At 39.9% G+C, this 16,574-nt stretch overlaps 1 protein-coding gene across 1 annotated transcript in view; it reads left to right on the top strand.

Annotated features, from left to right (window-relative positions):
* The window catches only part of LOC123252439 (sodium-dependent phosphate transport protein 2B-like), a 69,409-nt gene extending 56,787 nt beyond the window's left edge, over positions 1-12,622 (top strand). Inside the window, exons 8-14 of the mRNA XM_044681750.1 lie at positions 576-771; positions 1,503-1,589; positions 2,065-2,185; positions 4,832-4,999; positions 8,463-8,579; positions 8,707-8,831; positions 12,035-12,622. Of these exons, the coding sequence (XP_044537685.1) occupies positions 576-771; positions 1,503-1,589; positions 2,065-2,185; positions 4,832-4,999; positions 8,463-8,579; positions 8,707-8,831; positions 12,035-12,622 (1,402 nt within the window). The remainder of the gene's footprint in view (positions 1-575; positions 772-1,502; positions 1,590-2,064; positions 2,186-4,831; positions 5,000-8,462; positions 8,580-8,706; positions 8,832-12,034) is intronic.
* The last annotated feature ends 3,952 nt before the right edge of the window (positions 12,623-16,574 follow it).

Raw genomic sequence — 16,574 nt, 5'->3', positions numbered from 1 at the left:
AGGAAGCTCTAAAACAGTGGTTCCCAAACTTTTTTGGCCTACCACCCCCTTTTCAGAAAAAAATATTACTTAGCCCTCTGGAAATTAATTTTTTTAAATTTTAATAGCAATTAATAGGAAAGATAAATGCACCTGTGGCCATCACCACTTCCCTGGATCACTGCAGCACCCACCAGGGGGCGGTGGTGCCCACTTTGGGAATCACTGCTCTAAAATAATGAAGGAAGAGGGTGGTGTTATGGTATTGAGTGTGGACTATGGAGTCTTTATTCCCCATGTGCTCTGTCCGTTTTTGGGAGGGGAGGAGCACCTAAATCTTTGCTTTCACTGCTATGTAGGAACTTCCAATATGGAAATCATGCAGTGCTGATGCTGATTGGCAACTGCAGAACTGGTTTGGATCACTGAAAGTGTTCAATGACTTGCTCTTGGTCCTAAACTAGAGGTGGGTCCTGAATCCTGGTCTTCCTGACTTTAAGTCATGCTTTCTCATTCTGCACACACTAAGCACTTAATGCTACACATTGAATTAACAGACTTGTCACTCTCTCTTTCTTGGAATGTTCATCCTCTAGGACTTTTGCAGGAGCTACTATACATGATTTTTTTAATTGGTTGTCAATGCTGGTGCTGCTGCCTTTGGAGTTGATCACAGGCTTCTTCTACTCACTCTCTAATACTGTAATGAATTCCTCTGAATTCCATAGTGGAAAAAAGGCCCCTGTACTCTTGAAAGCCCTCACAGGTCCTGTAACAAAACTGATCATCCAGGTGAGCATCAGGACTTACACTGATTTTGAGTTTGAGTCATTAAGAAGATGAAATAGCAAGTGTGGTGAACTCTATTCACTTGGAAAGGGAGCTGAAAATGTCCTCTCCCAATCAGGAAGGGCTAGTTGGATAGTCTTATACTACAACTCCCTCATTTCATTCCCAAATAGAATGGAGCAAAGAAGCAAGAACTGATTTGCTTCTGGTACTACATTAGTAGTTTTCCTCTCTTCTACTCCCCTTTATCACTCTGGCAAAAAAAGAGACTCAACTGTGCTATCATTTTGTGCCTGATGACTTTTTTTCAAGATGTAGATATAATAGTATTGCCTTCAAATTAGTTCAAAGGGGGATATCTTCCCTGAAGGATGCTTCATTGTTCATTCTATAGCAATCAATCAAGAAGCATTCATTAAACCCTACCACAGCCCATGCATTGGGGGATACAAAGACAAAAATAAGACATTAATTGTCCTCAAGCAGCTGGCTGTGTACCAGACACCTTTAAATAGCATTAAATGGTTTAACTGGCCTCATCCTAATCAATAAGGCAAAGTTGTATATATTCAGCATAGTTCTTTGGAAATGAGGCCAATATGTCTCCCCTTTACACACATTAAGGCTTTCTCTTCTGTACACTGGAGCCCTTAGGAGAATTATTAACTTTTCATTCACAAATTGTAGCTGAGGAACAGGGCAAGTCTTTTCCTCATGTCTATTGTTTCCTGCAGCTGAATCAAAAAGTCATCACTGAAGAAAATAAGAAAGCAAAAAACAAGAGTCTGATAAAGATTTGGTGTAAAACTTTTGAAAATGTGGTAAGTATCAGAAAATGATTTCAAGGGCATAAAGAGTGATTCCTCCTGTGATGTTGAAGGACTGCAAGTGCTGTGGGTTTCCTATAAACTCAGTGCCCAAGTCCAAAGCTCTAGTCACTCTGCTCTAATTAAAGCTCAGACTAAGGGGCAGAATAAGATTTCTCCAAGATAGGTATAAAGCAATTATCTGCATAGGTCTCCCTTCTGGGGTAACACAGCTCAGCCTGGGTGCAGCTCAGCTGGCTTTCAGAAATGAGCCAGATGTTGTACAGGTTATTTTCTATTCTTTCAGCAAGTGCTCATAGCAAGAAGGCTGAAAGTCTTCTCTGGGGATTATGGGGAGGATGAGGTAGAGAAGAAGGGAAAGGTGGGGATTCAGTGGCCAATGGTGATCATGTCCTCAAGGCTGTGAATTGTATCTTCACATAATACCATCCTTACTAACAGTTTTTTTTCCCTTTATGGTGTCTTTTAGACTTTAACCAACGTTACCGTTCCCTCACCAGAAAACTGTACCTCTCCCACTCTCTGCTGGACTGAAGGGTACATGACCTGGACCCTCATGAACAAAACGTATGAATATCCTGTTGAAAAATGTGAGTAGGAAATCTGCTAGAAATTTAACTCTGCAGAATTTCTAACTCCTTTCTCAATTATTGCTAGAGGCAAAGACAAGACAAAGAAATCATGGTCAAACAAAACCTATGAGGTATAGGTGTATGAAACCTGGGAAGATGTAGCAGTCATCAACAGGGTCCAGACCGATCACATCTTATTGTGTGATACAGAAGTACACATTCTGTACTTATTCCTCCTCTGGCAGTGATTGATAGCAAGATAGTCCTTGATTGAGAACAAATCGCCAAACCAATAAGACAACCTTGGAAAAGGAGTCTTGAAGGCCATATTCTTGGGGAAAGAGAAGGTAGGCTAGGTCCTCCTAAGGAACAACCCAGCTCCCCTTTGCCTGGTACAAATGGGTGCCTTCTTTCCCTGGAAGACAGGGCAAAGAACTAAATAAATCCTTAGCAAACTTGTCTGGCCTTCTCTGTGATACCGGTCCAGGCTAGCCCCTGAGTCATTTGGAGGAATTTGCCCAAAGTCTAAAACAAGACACATAGCTCTTAGAAATATAGGATGCTAGAGTGAGGAAAACATCTACTTTCACATGTAATTCTTACAAACACTGGGGTTATTAAGCAGCTGCCTCTAAGGAGTAGGCCATCTTTGTTCCTCTGTCCCTCAAACATTTGCAGGTCATTGTCAATAATCCTGACATTCAAAGTGCTGCACCTGCCTGACACAATAGCCTATTGAAAGGGAGGAATAACTTGCCTTCCTGAAGTGAAATATTACTATCCGCATTTTATAAAAGATAAGTGACACCCATAAGGTCACATAACCAGTTAAGGAAGAGATGAGTCTAGGACATTCTTTGCATGACATCTCACTGGGACTCAGATACCATTCCTAGCTCAAAAGATGTGAACAGAGCTGAGTGCTGTTACTGCTATTATTAATATTTGCTTTTCTTCTCCCCAGGGCTTGATCCCTCCTCTGCTGGATCTATTGTAGACATGGGATAGGGGTTACTCTAAGGATTTCCATTAACTCTTTGATGTTTCCAGAATAAAATCTGTAAAACTTCCTGCAGTTCTATTTTTGGTCAATTGGTTAATCATATTGTGGGATACTCCAAGGTACTGCAAGGAGAGAGATTTAGTAAAGACTGTAACTGGGTCTTGGCCCTCAGGGTACAAAAGTTTCCTTCCTGAAAGGCAGGATAGGGAAGCATATAAATCTGTGTGTATGTGTATGTGTGTGTGACACAGTATCTGTGACAAAGAAATATACAACAATACCTAGTTTTGAATTATAGATTCAATTCAATTCAATTATAGATTCAACTGCATTGGAAAGAGGCCCAATCCTAGAGTGAGAAGTTCTGGATTCAAATCCCACCTCTTGTGCATATTAACTGTGTGACTGTGGGCAAGTCACTTAACCTCTCCTTGATGTTGCTTAATTCATCTGTAAAATGAGAAGTTGGAATAGGGGGTTCCCTAGTTCCCTTCTAGCAATATGTATTCTGCTTTATAGAGTGCAGGACTGGAAATAAAATCTGTAATGATTTCAATTTCAGAGAAAAACAACTATTTCTACCTACCTAAATGTCTACTTTACTGCTAGGAAGGAATTTAGGAACTGAGGCTCAAACATGGTCCCATCAATTTGAATAATCTCATAAAGTGAAGTAAGTGGATGATGTTACAGATCCAGAGTCAAGAAGACCTCATCCAAATCCAGCTTCAGAGACTTATCTGACCCAGTGCAAGGCACATAATCTCTGCCTGTCTCAGTTACATCATCTATAAAATGAGGAAACTTAGTATCATCTACCTTTCAGGGATATTTCAAGGATCAAAAGACATTCTATTTGTAGAACATTTTAAAAAACCTTAAAACACAATATAAATGTCAGCTATTATTTTTATTATTATTTGCACGACATTTTTAGTGTATAAATCACTTTGTTATTATTCCTGCACAATTAAACTAAAGTGCAAGTAAGTGACACAAACTCAGGCAAGTCCATTCCTAGGAAGGGGGAAATGTTATCTATGGTACAAAGATCAAAGACTGTTGGAGCAGGAAGAATCCCTTGGGGTCATTTAGACCAATCCTCTCCTTTCAAAGAGCAGGAGACCCAACACCCATAAAGATGAAAAAATCTGCCTGCTGTTACAGAGAAAGGAGTAGAATAGGGATTCTAATTCAGAACATCTATCCAGATGTTCTTCACTGTTATATTGGGTGTTTAGGAGATTAACTGTCAAAGAATCTCTCCACACTGATGTATCAAGAATTTTTAGAAATCAAAAATGGCTTCTTTAAAAAAAGATTAGGGACTTTTACTATAAAAGTGGAGTCCCAGGGTTAAGTGTTATTTCAATTTAACTTAAATACCTTTTGCAAGGTTTCTCCTGAGTCTGTAAACCTTTTCTGAATTAGAATCATTTTACCTATTATGTACTGGGTACATAGTGCTTTGTACAGCACTATGTACCCAGATCTGGAGATGAGGAGGAAGAGAAAGATGATTGGGTAACAATGAAATTCTTATAAAGGGAAACAAAGCTGAGCTCTAGGATAGACATTGTTAGCTCCATGAAAACTTTCTGGATGACTCACCGTTACTAGCCATGAGTCCTCTTAATAAATGGTTCCTCTGGTTCCTCCAGGCATTCACTTATTTGTGAACACCAGCCTCTCTGATTCAGTCATCGGAATGATTCTTCTACCCCTCGCCTTGCTCGTCTTTGGCTCAAGTTTGATCTTGCTTATCAGGGTCTTGAACAATGAGCTCAAGGGACCAGTTGCTGCAAAGATTCAGAAGACCATCAACGCAGGTAGTCATTTCACCATCCCTGGGCCTTTCTGTGGGAAGAACTCTTAGAAAAAAAAGGCACCCATTAGCTCTCCCCACATTGTGCTCACTGAGGTACACATCTGACCTAACTGTCTAAAAAGAAGTACTCTATTTGACCTTGGCCTCCACTTGGGTTTTCTCCTACTGATTAAGAGTCCTGGGAATCCATATTGTCTCAGTTTATTTTATATTTGCATTATAACATTGGGAATGTTCCTGAGCCCAAGAGAAAGCTCATTGCTCTGATATTGTTCACTGAATAAGAAAGAACTGGCCCTGGTGAATTGGTGTTAGCTGTATGGAGAGATCTAGGAAAATATGAGTAGCCACAGAGAACTGGTAGAAAAAAGTTTACATCATATTTAAAATATAAAGAGAACTTTGTCAAATCTATATAAATAAATACCATTCCCTGTTTGAGTAAAGGGCAAAAGATGTGAACAGACAATTTTCAGATGGAGAAATCAAAGCCATATGTAGGTATATAAAAAAATGCTTTAAATCACTACTCAGAGAAATGCAAACCAAAACAACTCTGAGACATAACCTCATACCCAAAAGACTGGCTAAAATGACAATGTTGGATGGGACTTTGGAAAAATATGGACAATGATACACTTTTTTTTAAAACCCTTACCTTCCATCTTGGAGTCAATACTGTGTATTGGCTCCAAGGCAGAAGAGTGGTAAGGATAGGCAATGGGGGTCAAGTGACTTGCCCAGGGTCACACAGCTGGGAAGTGTCTGAGGTCACATTTGAACCTAGGACCTCCCGTCTCCAGGCCTGACTCTCAATCCACTGAGCTACCCAGCTGCCCCCAATGATACACGTTTGACTGAGTTGTGAACTGATCTATCCATTTAGGAGAGAAATTTGGAATTACATTTATAAAACTTAGACCCGTTATATTGCTGGTTCTGTCTCCCAAGGAGATCAGGAAAAAAGGAAACAAGCCTATATGCTCCAAAATATAACAACTCACTTTCTGGTGGTAAAGAATTGAAAACTGTCCATCAATTGGGAAATAGCTAAACAAATTGCAGCATGCAGTTGTAATGAAATACTACTGTACCATAGGAAGCAATGAACAGACTTTTAAAAAAAAAGTAGCAACTTGGAGAGAACTACACCAGAATAGTAAAACTGGTAGAACCAGGAGGATATTATACACAGCCATAGAATTAATTCATGAAGAATAAACTGTGAATGTTATTTCCAGAAAGTGAACTGAAAGATGCAACATGAAAGACTTAATTTATAGGTACATGTTGGTCTCCAGTATGATGACTACTATGATTTGGAGATGGTGGGGAAAGACTAGAACACTTATTATAGAGATTTTAAGAAAAGAAAGCTAAACTTATAAGAGAGAAATGTGTATTTCATTTGGTTTTATAAAATTTGGAATGAAAAAGGCTTTAAAAAAGGAAAAAGAAAAATCAAAGAATAAAATAAACCCAAAGGTGAAATAGTAAGAGAGTGAGGAGAAAAAAAGGAAAAAAGAGTTATATTCTACCATGTTTCCCACATGGAGATCATTCCCAATCCCTTAGTGGGATTATTCCCTCTGGGGGACTAAGGAGAGGGATGATAATGATAAATGAGAGAGAGTGTGTGGTATAGTAGATAGCTGACCTAGAAGCCAGGATAATTTAAGTTCTAATCCCAATTTGGACACATACTAGTTGTGTGAACAACACTTTAAAAGCTCTTTAGGACACTTTAGGCAAGTCTTCAGGATTCTGTAATACAGAGAATCTTCCAGCTGGCAGAGTTCCCCACCAGAGAGATCCCTATATGAAAGAAATCATAGGATAAGTCTTAATTCCTTGTTCCCTAATAAACTTTCTAGAGCTCTAGAGTTGGAATAACCCTTAAAGACATCTATAAATTCACCCTTCACGTCACTCCTGTGAGTCTGCCACATCTGGAAGGTGTTAGATAACTTGTCCAAGACTCTAAAATCTCAGGTTGGATTTGACTTGGCCTTTTGGATGTCCAAGTCCATCTTTGTTGGTCAGGCATATTCTCTGTGTAATCCTGGATGAGTCACTAAACCCAGATGAGCCCTGTGGTACAGTAGAAAAGAGTGTTCGATTTGGAGTCAAACATCCTGGATTCAAATGCTGGCTCTGTCTATGTGGCTTTGGGTAAGTAAATTGAGATCTCTGATACTCCAGTTCTCCCTTTGTAAAATGAAGAGGGATTGAGCAGTTGACCTAAAGACTCTCCCACCTCATAAGTTGAAGGTCCTATGATCTTCTGTAGAAAAAGAGAATCTGAAAAAAGTGTTCTATATATACTATTCCTACTAGGACACTGTAAATAATAAAGAGCTCTGGAAATTTCACTGTCACCATTAGTGGACTAAGGAAGAAAGTCCCAAACTGGGACATATCCCTGCTGCTTCATACTCAATCACAGAAGCAGGAATGTTGGAGACAAACAAGGACGGTGATGTTGCGCAATATGGTGACAAAGCATTTGCTTTGATGGCCATCTCTGGCTGACAGAAGTACTTATTGAAAAGGAAGAGGTATAGGCTGAGCATATAAGATGGCTAAGTAGATAAAGTACTAGACTTTAAGTCAGGAAGACATGAGTTCAAATCCAGTCTCAAACACTTACTATGTGGCCCTGGGAAAGTCATTTAACTTCAGTTACAGTTTACTCAATTTCCTACCTCCAAGAGTTGTTGTGAGGATCAAATGAGATAATGTCTGCAAAGTTGATAGCACAGTACCTGGCACATAGTAGGTACTTAATAAATGCTTCACTCTCTCCCCATTTCTCTACCATGTAGAGCATTAACAGTTTCCAGTAATTGTTACTGCTTTATGTTTTGTTTCATTTTGCTCCCTGCTAGGTGCCAGCCCCCACTGGAAAATATTGGGATGTTTGCCAAGTGAATCTTTTTTAGCCTCAGCTTCCCTTTATGGTCCCTGATCTAATTTCTTTCCTAGCTGGATTGTTGTGAATTAGGATTCCAATGGGACTTGGAAGGAGTGGGTTCTTTCAATCCTCCCCAACCCCCTACTCACACCCTAACTGTTACAGGCAAGGAAGATGAGGTACAGAAGAGATACTGTTTGCACTGGCATGGGATTTATCTAGCTGTGGGAACAATGAGGCATGAGGAATGGGATAAGTATCTATATTATGCCTACAGGTGCTGGGCACTGTGTTAAGTACTTTTTATAAACATCTCCTTTGTGCAAAGAGGAATATAAAAGTCGTTTCTAGGAGTTTGGCTTGGAATTCCTGAGACACCCAAAGAACCTCCTTAATTGACTGCTTTTAATTGTCTTAGGAACAGTTTGGGTTAGAAGTTTTAGAATGAGTTTTTACTCAAAGTACTGTTTCTATATGAGAATGCAATGTTGATCAGAAAACTTATAGCAATGGTGCCTTTTACTTCTCTTCCTTTACGTCTATTTCCCAGATTTCCCCTTCCCGTTTACCTGGTTAACAGGCTACATTGCCATTTTTGCTGGAGCTCTTTTGACCTTTGTTATACAGAGTAGTTCCGTGTTCACCAGTATAATCACTCCTCTGGTTGGTAAGTCTTTCCTTTCCTTTCTCCCTGTTTTCCTTTTTACATTCCCACATCTCCATTTCTGACATTTGGTTCTGCCATGCTCAATCATTCCTACCCAGGAAGGAATCCAATGTCTTTTTTTCCTTAGGCATCCGTGTGATCAGCCTTGAGAGAGCTTATGCTTTAACCTTGGGTTCCAACATCGGCACCACCACCACTGCCATCGTGGCTGCATTAGCTAGCCCTCGAAATACTTTACAAAAGTCACTCCAGGTCAGGATGCACAGTTGTGACTTGTTATCCCTTTCAATTAAACTCTCTGTTCTTAACCTACTACTAAATCCTCCCCCAAATCATAATAGTGACCTATAGACTACAAAATTGTTCCTACCTATTGTTCTTAGGAGCTGAGCTTCCTTAAGAGGGACCAAATATCTCCAGCTTTGGAGAACAGTCTAAAGTCCCCATCCGTTGTCTTGTGTCCTCCTATCAGTCAGAAAAAGGTGATAGTGTAAGAAGAGCTTCTGAATGTGATGTCAGAGTACCTGATGTTGGGTCCCAGCTCTGTTCCTGTTAGGAGGACAGGTGAAGGTTGGTTTCATGGAGGGAAGAGAAGCCTCTTCCTGGAAGGATGCTTAGGATCTGTTTGGGCAGAGAGCAGGAGGAAAATCATTCTGAGAGGGGGAAGGATGTGAACAAAGGACCCAGGGATACACTACATCAATGACCACCTTTGAAGAGCAGTTTCACTTGAATAGTTGGTGCTTGTACAATATTTTTTCCAACTTACTGAAATATTTATTAAGATTAAAATGCAGAATAACAGATTGGGACATCTTTGTGTAGTGAATGTCTAAATCTATCTCCTGGGGTGCAGTTAGGTGACTCAGTGGACTGAGAGCCAGGCCTAGAGACAGGAAGTCCTGAGTTCAAATTTGAACTCAGACACTTCCTAGCTGGGTGACCCTGAATAAACCACGTAACTCCCATTGCCTAGTCCTTACCATTTTCTGCCTTGAAATCACAGTATTGGTTCCAAGATTAAAAATAAATAAAGGGGGCAGCTGGGTAGCTCAGTGGATTGAGAGCCAGGCCTAGAGACAGGAGGTCCTAGGTTCAAATCCAGCCTCAGACACTTCCCAGCTGTGTGACCCTGGGCAAGTCACTTGACCCCCATTGCCCACCCTTACCAATCTTCCACCAAGGAGCCAATACACAGAAATTAAGTGTTTAAAAAAATAAAAAATATTTTTAAAAATGAAATAGTCATAGGATCATAGATCTGAAGCTAAAAGAGACTTCAGAAATCATCCAGTCCAAACTTCCTTCATTCTTATAGAATTATTATATATATATTATATATGTGTTATATAATATATATAGAGAAATATAAATTGAGATTAAGTGACTTGCCCAAGGTCATACAAATAATACTAATCAGCATCATTTTCTACAATACTACAAGTGCAGGTGACCAAAAACATGAAGATTTAATGGTGTCATTAAGAATGGAAAGGATGAAAAGAATAGAAAAGATCCAGCATAAGGACTCAAGAGAGTGACAACATGGAAGGCAAGGAGGAAGCAGGGGTCAAGGTTGATTCTTGCAGCCTTGACAAGGGCACAATGATGGTGCCCTTAACCTTCTCCTGAGTGACTTTTGCCTTAATATTCTCCTGTCTTCTCTTCCTCTCCTTCTCTTCCTGGCAAAGGAAACCAATTGTGGCTGCTGGTCTATGGGCAGGCCAGGTAATGCCTGGGGAGGAAACAGGTGACAAAGGAGTATGGGAGGCAGTGTGAGAAGAAGAATTTAATTCAAAGCATGATGAGACAATGAAATTAATTTTGTAAAATAACAAATTCCAAAACTGATTTTGAAAGCAATTATAATAAAAGTCTCATTGGTTCTGGAATGCAATAATTATTTTTATTTCATTGTTTTTTACTCACTGGAACTTAATTCCATTTGGGATGATGCTTTTAATTAACTAAATTTTTGGAATCACCGCTTTGGAACTGGGCAAGAATGGCTTTAAATATCAACTTTGTTCTGTTTGTAAGCTTGGAATCGAGCTATTCATTGCCTTTAGTTCATTCCTTCATGTCTATTTGCAAATAGGCCAGTTTTCATAGGACTTAGATTTGGAAGAGATCTTTGAGATTCTCTAGTCCTAATACCTTAAGAGAAGAAAAGGGTTTTACTAAAGAACACAGTCATTCAGGTAGTAAGTGGTATAATCAGAATCCAAAGGAGCAGAGTGTGAATTTGTCTGGGACAGGTACTTTTCCTTTCTGTGTCTCTAGTACCTAGCATGATGCTTGGCATAGTTGTTGTTCAGTCATTCCTGTTTCTGATCTCATCTGGGTGCTTTCTTGGCAAAGGTCTAAAGAGATTTGCCATTTAATTCTCCAGGTTATTTTACAAATGAGGGGACGGAAGCCAAGAGGGTCAAGTGACTTCTCTAGGCTCACACAATTAGAGTCTGACGTCAAATTGGAACTCAGATCCTCCTGCCTCCAGGCCTGACATTCTATACACTATATCACCAGCTGCCCAGTATTCCCTTCCCATAGGAGGCACTTAATAAATGCTTGTGGAATTACAGTGAGGCTGTGGTTCTCAGACTTACATATGCATTGTCCTACTCATTACATCCTATATATGAGCCTCTGATTTATAGAGTGCATTAAGGCTTCCAAAGCATTTTCCACAATGATCTTATTTGATATCCAGAATAACCCAGTGAATTTAGGGCTCTGTTCTTGTCTTCACAGATGAGCAAACTGAAGCAAAAACAGGTTCTAACCTAAGTATTCCTGACACTGGGTCATCCAGTGCCCATTAAGTCACTAATAACATCTCTCTATATGCTGTTGCTTGGTATTCTAGCAAAACTGAAGGGAGTGGACTAGATGACTGTTTGAGTCCCTCCTGGCTGTTAAATTCATTTATTTAAAAATAAATTCATTTTTATCATTCTGAATTTGGTAAATACCCAGAAATGTAAATATTTCCATATACTAAGAACAGAAAAAGGGGAATTAATGCAAAATTACAAATCTCTAGCAAATCCTTCTTAGTTTCTTTTAAAATATAAAATAAATTTAACATGCCATTTTAAAAGTTTTTGTTTTGTCTATCTGCCCTCTATAACTTTCTTCTGTTCTTTCCTGTGCATTGAGAAAATGCTTAAGAAAGACCTCTATTCCTATTTTTCTTCTTCTTTGGACATAACTTTCAATAGCTTCCCTCCCTCTCATAAAAAAAAACTGATGGCAGATTGCAAAAGTTTACTGGCTCTTAATTTTATGAACCCAAGATGAAAATATTTGTGCTGATAGCTTCAATGACACCATTTGAAACTTTACCTTCCCTCCTCATTCCATATTATGTCTTGATTTCTGTTTTCCTTCCCTAATTGATTCCCAGCATGTGCTAGATGAGACTTCATCTTGTCTAATCCTTTTGATTTCAGATTGCCCTGTGCCATTTCTTCTTCAACATCACCGGGGCCATTCTGTGGTACCCAATCCCATTCATGCGACTGCCTATCTATTTTGCCAAGAAGTTAGGGAAAATCACAGCCACCTACCGTTGGTTTGCCGTCGTCTACGTGACCTTCTCCTTTATCATTGGCCCATCCCTGGTCTTTTGCCTTTCCGTTGCTAGTAGGTCTTTGTTAATATCTATAGTGCTACCCCTATTTTTTGTGCCCTTCATAATAGTATATATGCACACCTTCAAGGTCCTTTATGTGTTACCCTTGTGGATGACATCCCTGAAGCCCTGGGATGATCTAATAGCTTGTATCATGAGCCAATACAGGAAGTGTGGTGAAAATTTATCACGCCATTGCAAAAACTCCAAGCTAAATAGGTTTATGGCGAGGAGGCCAATCCCCACAGAGATAGATCAGGACCAGATACCCAGAGAAACAAGAGATAGCCTTTTTACTGCCAAGAAATCTGATGACACAGTGACAGAAATACCATCAACAAATGACACAGTGAGAGAAATACAATCAACAATTGGGCAGTTCTTAATTAATGCAAGTAATGATTAAGCTACAAAGTGTCAAAAAATTATTTTGGGTGGTAACATATCTATTGTTTTTAGCTGACCTTTCCAAGGCCTCTGCAATAAGGGGTTGGAGCCTAGTTGTTTTCCTGCTGAAAATTACTATGAAATACGAGGAGTCAACAATTGAGTGCCTATCTGACTATCTTATTATACCAAAAAAAAAAAAAAAAAGAGTAGTCCTCCACTCCTTGTCCAATTATCTTGTTATTAAAAAAAAAAAGAAAGAAAGAAAAAAAAGGGTGTGGTGGGTTATATGGAGACTCAGATTATAGGCTTAAGGTCAAGATGTAAACAAGATTTGTAGCACCCTAAACTGTATTTTTCCTGGCTAATTCATATGAAGCAATCTATATTATTTAACTATTTAATTCAAAACAAATGATTGTGTTATGAAAATAATCATAATGGCTAGTACTATTATAATCGTAATAGGGGGTAGGGGGCTTCACACTCAGAGCAATAAAACCACTGCTAGTCTTTCTACATTTGCTGTTAACTGTTGTTCTTGCCCTGGAACTCGACCTTTTCTAAGTGCATGGCAATTTGGAGAAGGACAAAGCAATCCCCAACAAAGTTTCTGAAAGGTTTGAAGACTCTGAATTGCTAGATAAGAAGCCCCAGTCTGAGACCCAATTTTAGGAGAAAGGCTGAGACTTAAAGATATCCCACAGCAGCAGAGCCTTAAAGTGAATGGGAGAGAAGGAGAAAAGGTGGCTTATTTCTTGTTCCACATGCCCTTTCCCCCTTGGAGTTGAGTCATGGTGGGGGCAGATGAGTAATTATCTGCTACAGAAATTAAGCCCAGAACTTTTGCCATCCCTACCCTTGACTCTAGAACCCAAAGTATTGGCAGATAGGGCTGGCTCAGCATTGGCAGAAGCAGGGCACAAAATACCATCCTTACCAGGACCACAATTCTCTCTCATGTGGTTTCTGGCTTGCTGAAAGACCTGGGACAACAGAGAACCAGAGAGATTTTGCAAGATGAAACCTGACAAGGCATTGTTTTAAAGCCATAAGAAGTTTTCAGAAGGGAAAAGCCCAAGGAAAGAGTTCCATTGCTCAAAAAGACTTAGCTCTACATTTATTTTTAAATAAATGGTTGTTGAGGCACATGGCTTTTTCCAAGAAAAATCCTGATTGTAACTAGTACTTCCCTGGCCCCACTTCCCAGGCTCCACAAAATTGGGAGAGAGGTTATTCGTGGGCAGGGAAGATGCCAGTGAATCATCTATACCACTCAGTCCAGACTTATTAAGCCATGTGTCCATCCATTCCCGGCCACATGGAAAATTGGAGAAAGGAGTAGGTGGAGAAACTGGAATTGGTCGACAGCATGTGCTGTGGCAATTTCTCTGGAATGTATGTTTGGGCTGCTTCCAAAAGCTGAAAACCTCTATGACCAATACCAAAGATAAACTCTCATATGTGACCATGCCTTCTAGGTCCTGATTTTCCTTCTTGTAATCCTGGGCAGTCTATTACAAATTTCTAGAAGACTAATAAGGTATTTCTGAAGGATAAGGTGCCTTAAGATCTGTCTTGTCCGATCCAGAGAGATTAGCTATTGTATTAGCCACCCAGCGCTTTACTGGAGTGGGGAAGTCCTCAAAGGATTCAGAGGTGAATGGCTTTGCTGTAAGCCCTTCTTCTTTCTGGGTCCTTGCATCTCTGTCTCTTTAAAAGAGGGGTAAACCTGCCAAGCCTTTGGAGAGGAGGTAGATTGGCAGATGGTCATGCTGTAAAGAAAATGTGGATTTAAAAAGCATGACTCTCTTCAGACCAACTGTAGCCATTTTTTCTGTATCTCCAAAGTATAACAGTCTGGTTGGACAAGAAGCACCTTTGTCAACCTTGAGCTTTAAGGTGACTCATTAAAGACTAATCTGGAACTGCCTTCCAAATTTTCATTCACTTTTAAGGAATGGGTGTTGTTCATTTCCATTTCCTATCCTCTTTGGCCCTTAAAATCCTGCTTTTTTAAAAAGAGTCTGATTGGTGAGAATGTGACTGGAAATGTTTGAGCCAATCAACTCTCCCAGAGGGTGATTCTAAAGGTTAAATCGTCTGTCAGCCCTTTTCATAACAGTCTATAGAGATATGTGTGTGCACATGGGTAGAGAGAGGGAACCCCTGTATTCTAGCAGCTCAGATGCCCTCTCTTTGCCTTTCATGGTGCCTCCTTCAAAGAAAGAATGATCTTCTCTTGCCTTTCTACCAGCCACATCCCTCACTTCCCTCTAAAACAGCCTGTCCAATATTTCTACCTGATCCTACCTATCTAGGCTCTACCAACAATTCCTCAGGGTTGTGGCAAAATAGGGATATTAATGCATTGCTGGTGGAGTTGTGAATTAGTCCAACCATTTTGGATGGCAATTTGGAACTATGCCCAAAGGGCTTTAAAAGATGCTTGCCCTTTGATCCAGCCATACTACTGCTGGGTTTATACCCCAAAGAGATCATCAGGAAAAAGGCTTGTACAAAAATATATAGAGCCTTGCTCTCTGTGGTGGCAAAAAATTAGAAAATGAGGGGATGCCCTACAATTGAGGAATGGCTAAACATTGTGGTATCTGCTGGTAATGGGATAATATTGTGGCAAAAGAAATAATGAACTGGAGGAATTCCATGTAAACTGGAATGACCTCCAGGAATTGATACAGAGTGAAAGGAGAAGAACATTGTACACAGAGATGGATACACTGTGGTACAATCAAATGTAATGGACTTCTCTATTAGCAGCAATGTAATGACCCAGGACAATTCTGAGGGACTTATGAGAAAGAATGCTATCCACATCCAGAGAAAACACTGTGGAAGTAGAAACACAGAAGAAAAACAACTGCTTGATCAAATGGCTCAATGGGGATATGATTGGGAATGTAGACTCTAAACGGTCATCCTAATGCAAATATCAATAATATGGAATAGGTCTCTATCAATGACACATGTAAAACACAGTGGAAATGCACATTTGCTGGGGGGGGGGGGGGAGTAGAAGAAGGGAAGAGAAATAACATGAATCTTGTAACCATGGGAAAATGTTCTTAATAAAACAAATTAAAAAAATAAGAATACTCCCTCCAAAAAAAACAATTCCTCAGCTCTGAAGAGTTTATAGGAAAGGGAAATACAGTTTGAGGAAGACCAGCCCATTCCCCAAATCCTGTGTTACTCCATTCCAAACCTTAACCTCAGCTTCCACTATATATCATCCTTCATAGGCAGATACCAACATGTGTGTGTGTGAGTGTGTGTGTGTGTGGGTGTGTGTGTGTGTGTGTGTGTGTGTGTGTGTGTGTGTGTATTTTAAGATCAGCAGACTGCAGGTTGCAGGCACCAAGCCTTGAAAAGGGGATGGGTGGAAAAGCAGTTGGAATTCTTCCCCAAGTCAGTACAAGGTTGCCGGGGGCCATCAAAACCCACTCTGTCTGACATGGTCACAGTGGGGACCTCAAGGAAGAGCATGGCAGGCTCAAGAAGGATGGAAACTCCTCACTCAGATACCCCCGTGTGACTATTCTCTTACTAACACTCCTTATTATTGGAATTATTGTCGTCAATATCCCTACTCAACCTCAGGGAAAATCAGAAGAACAGTAAAGGCTGTTACTAGAACCCTCACAGGTCCCCTACAGACTCCTACGAAATTCCCACCTTTACATGTAGTAATACAGAAATTCCCCAAAAGTCACTTCGCAACAAACCAGCAAATAGTGAGTTAATGTTAAAGATTTTAAAACCCTAACTTGGATCTCCCATATATGGATGTCTGCAAAAAGAGGTCAAAACAGTCTTCAAGTTGCCCCCTCCGTGATCCCTGATTCGGTACAGTACATTAATATAAAAGATCAATGAATGATAAATGGAGAAATTGTCTCCCATGAAAAGGCCTATAATTTCCCACCACTGTAGCCCAAGGGATATGTCAA

This window comes from Gracilinanus agilis, chromosome 6 (genome assembly GCF_016433145.1).
Source record: "Gracilinanus agilis isolate LMUSP501 chromosome 6, AgileGrace, whole genome shotgun sequence".
Classification (NCBI taxonomy): domain Eukaryota; kingdom Metazoa; phylum Chordata; class Mammalia; order Didelphimorphia; family Didelphidae; genus Gracilinanus; species Gracilinanus agilis.
Note: the sequence above shows the minus strand (reverse complement) of the source record. Positions and strands in the feature narration are given on the sequence as shown.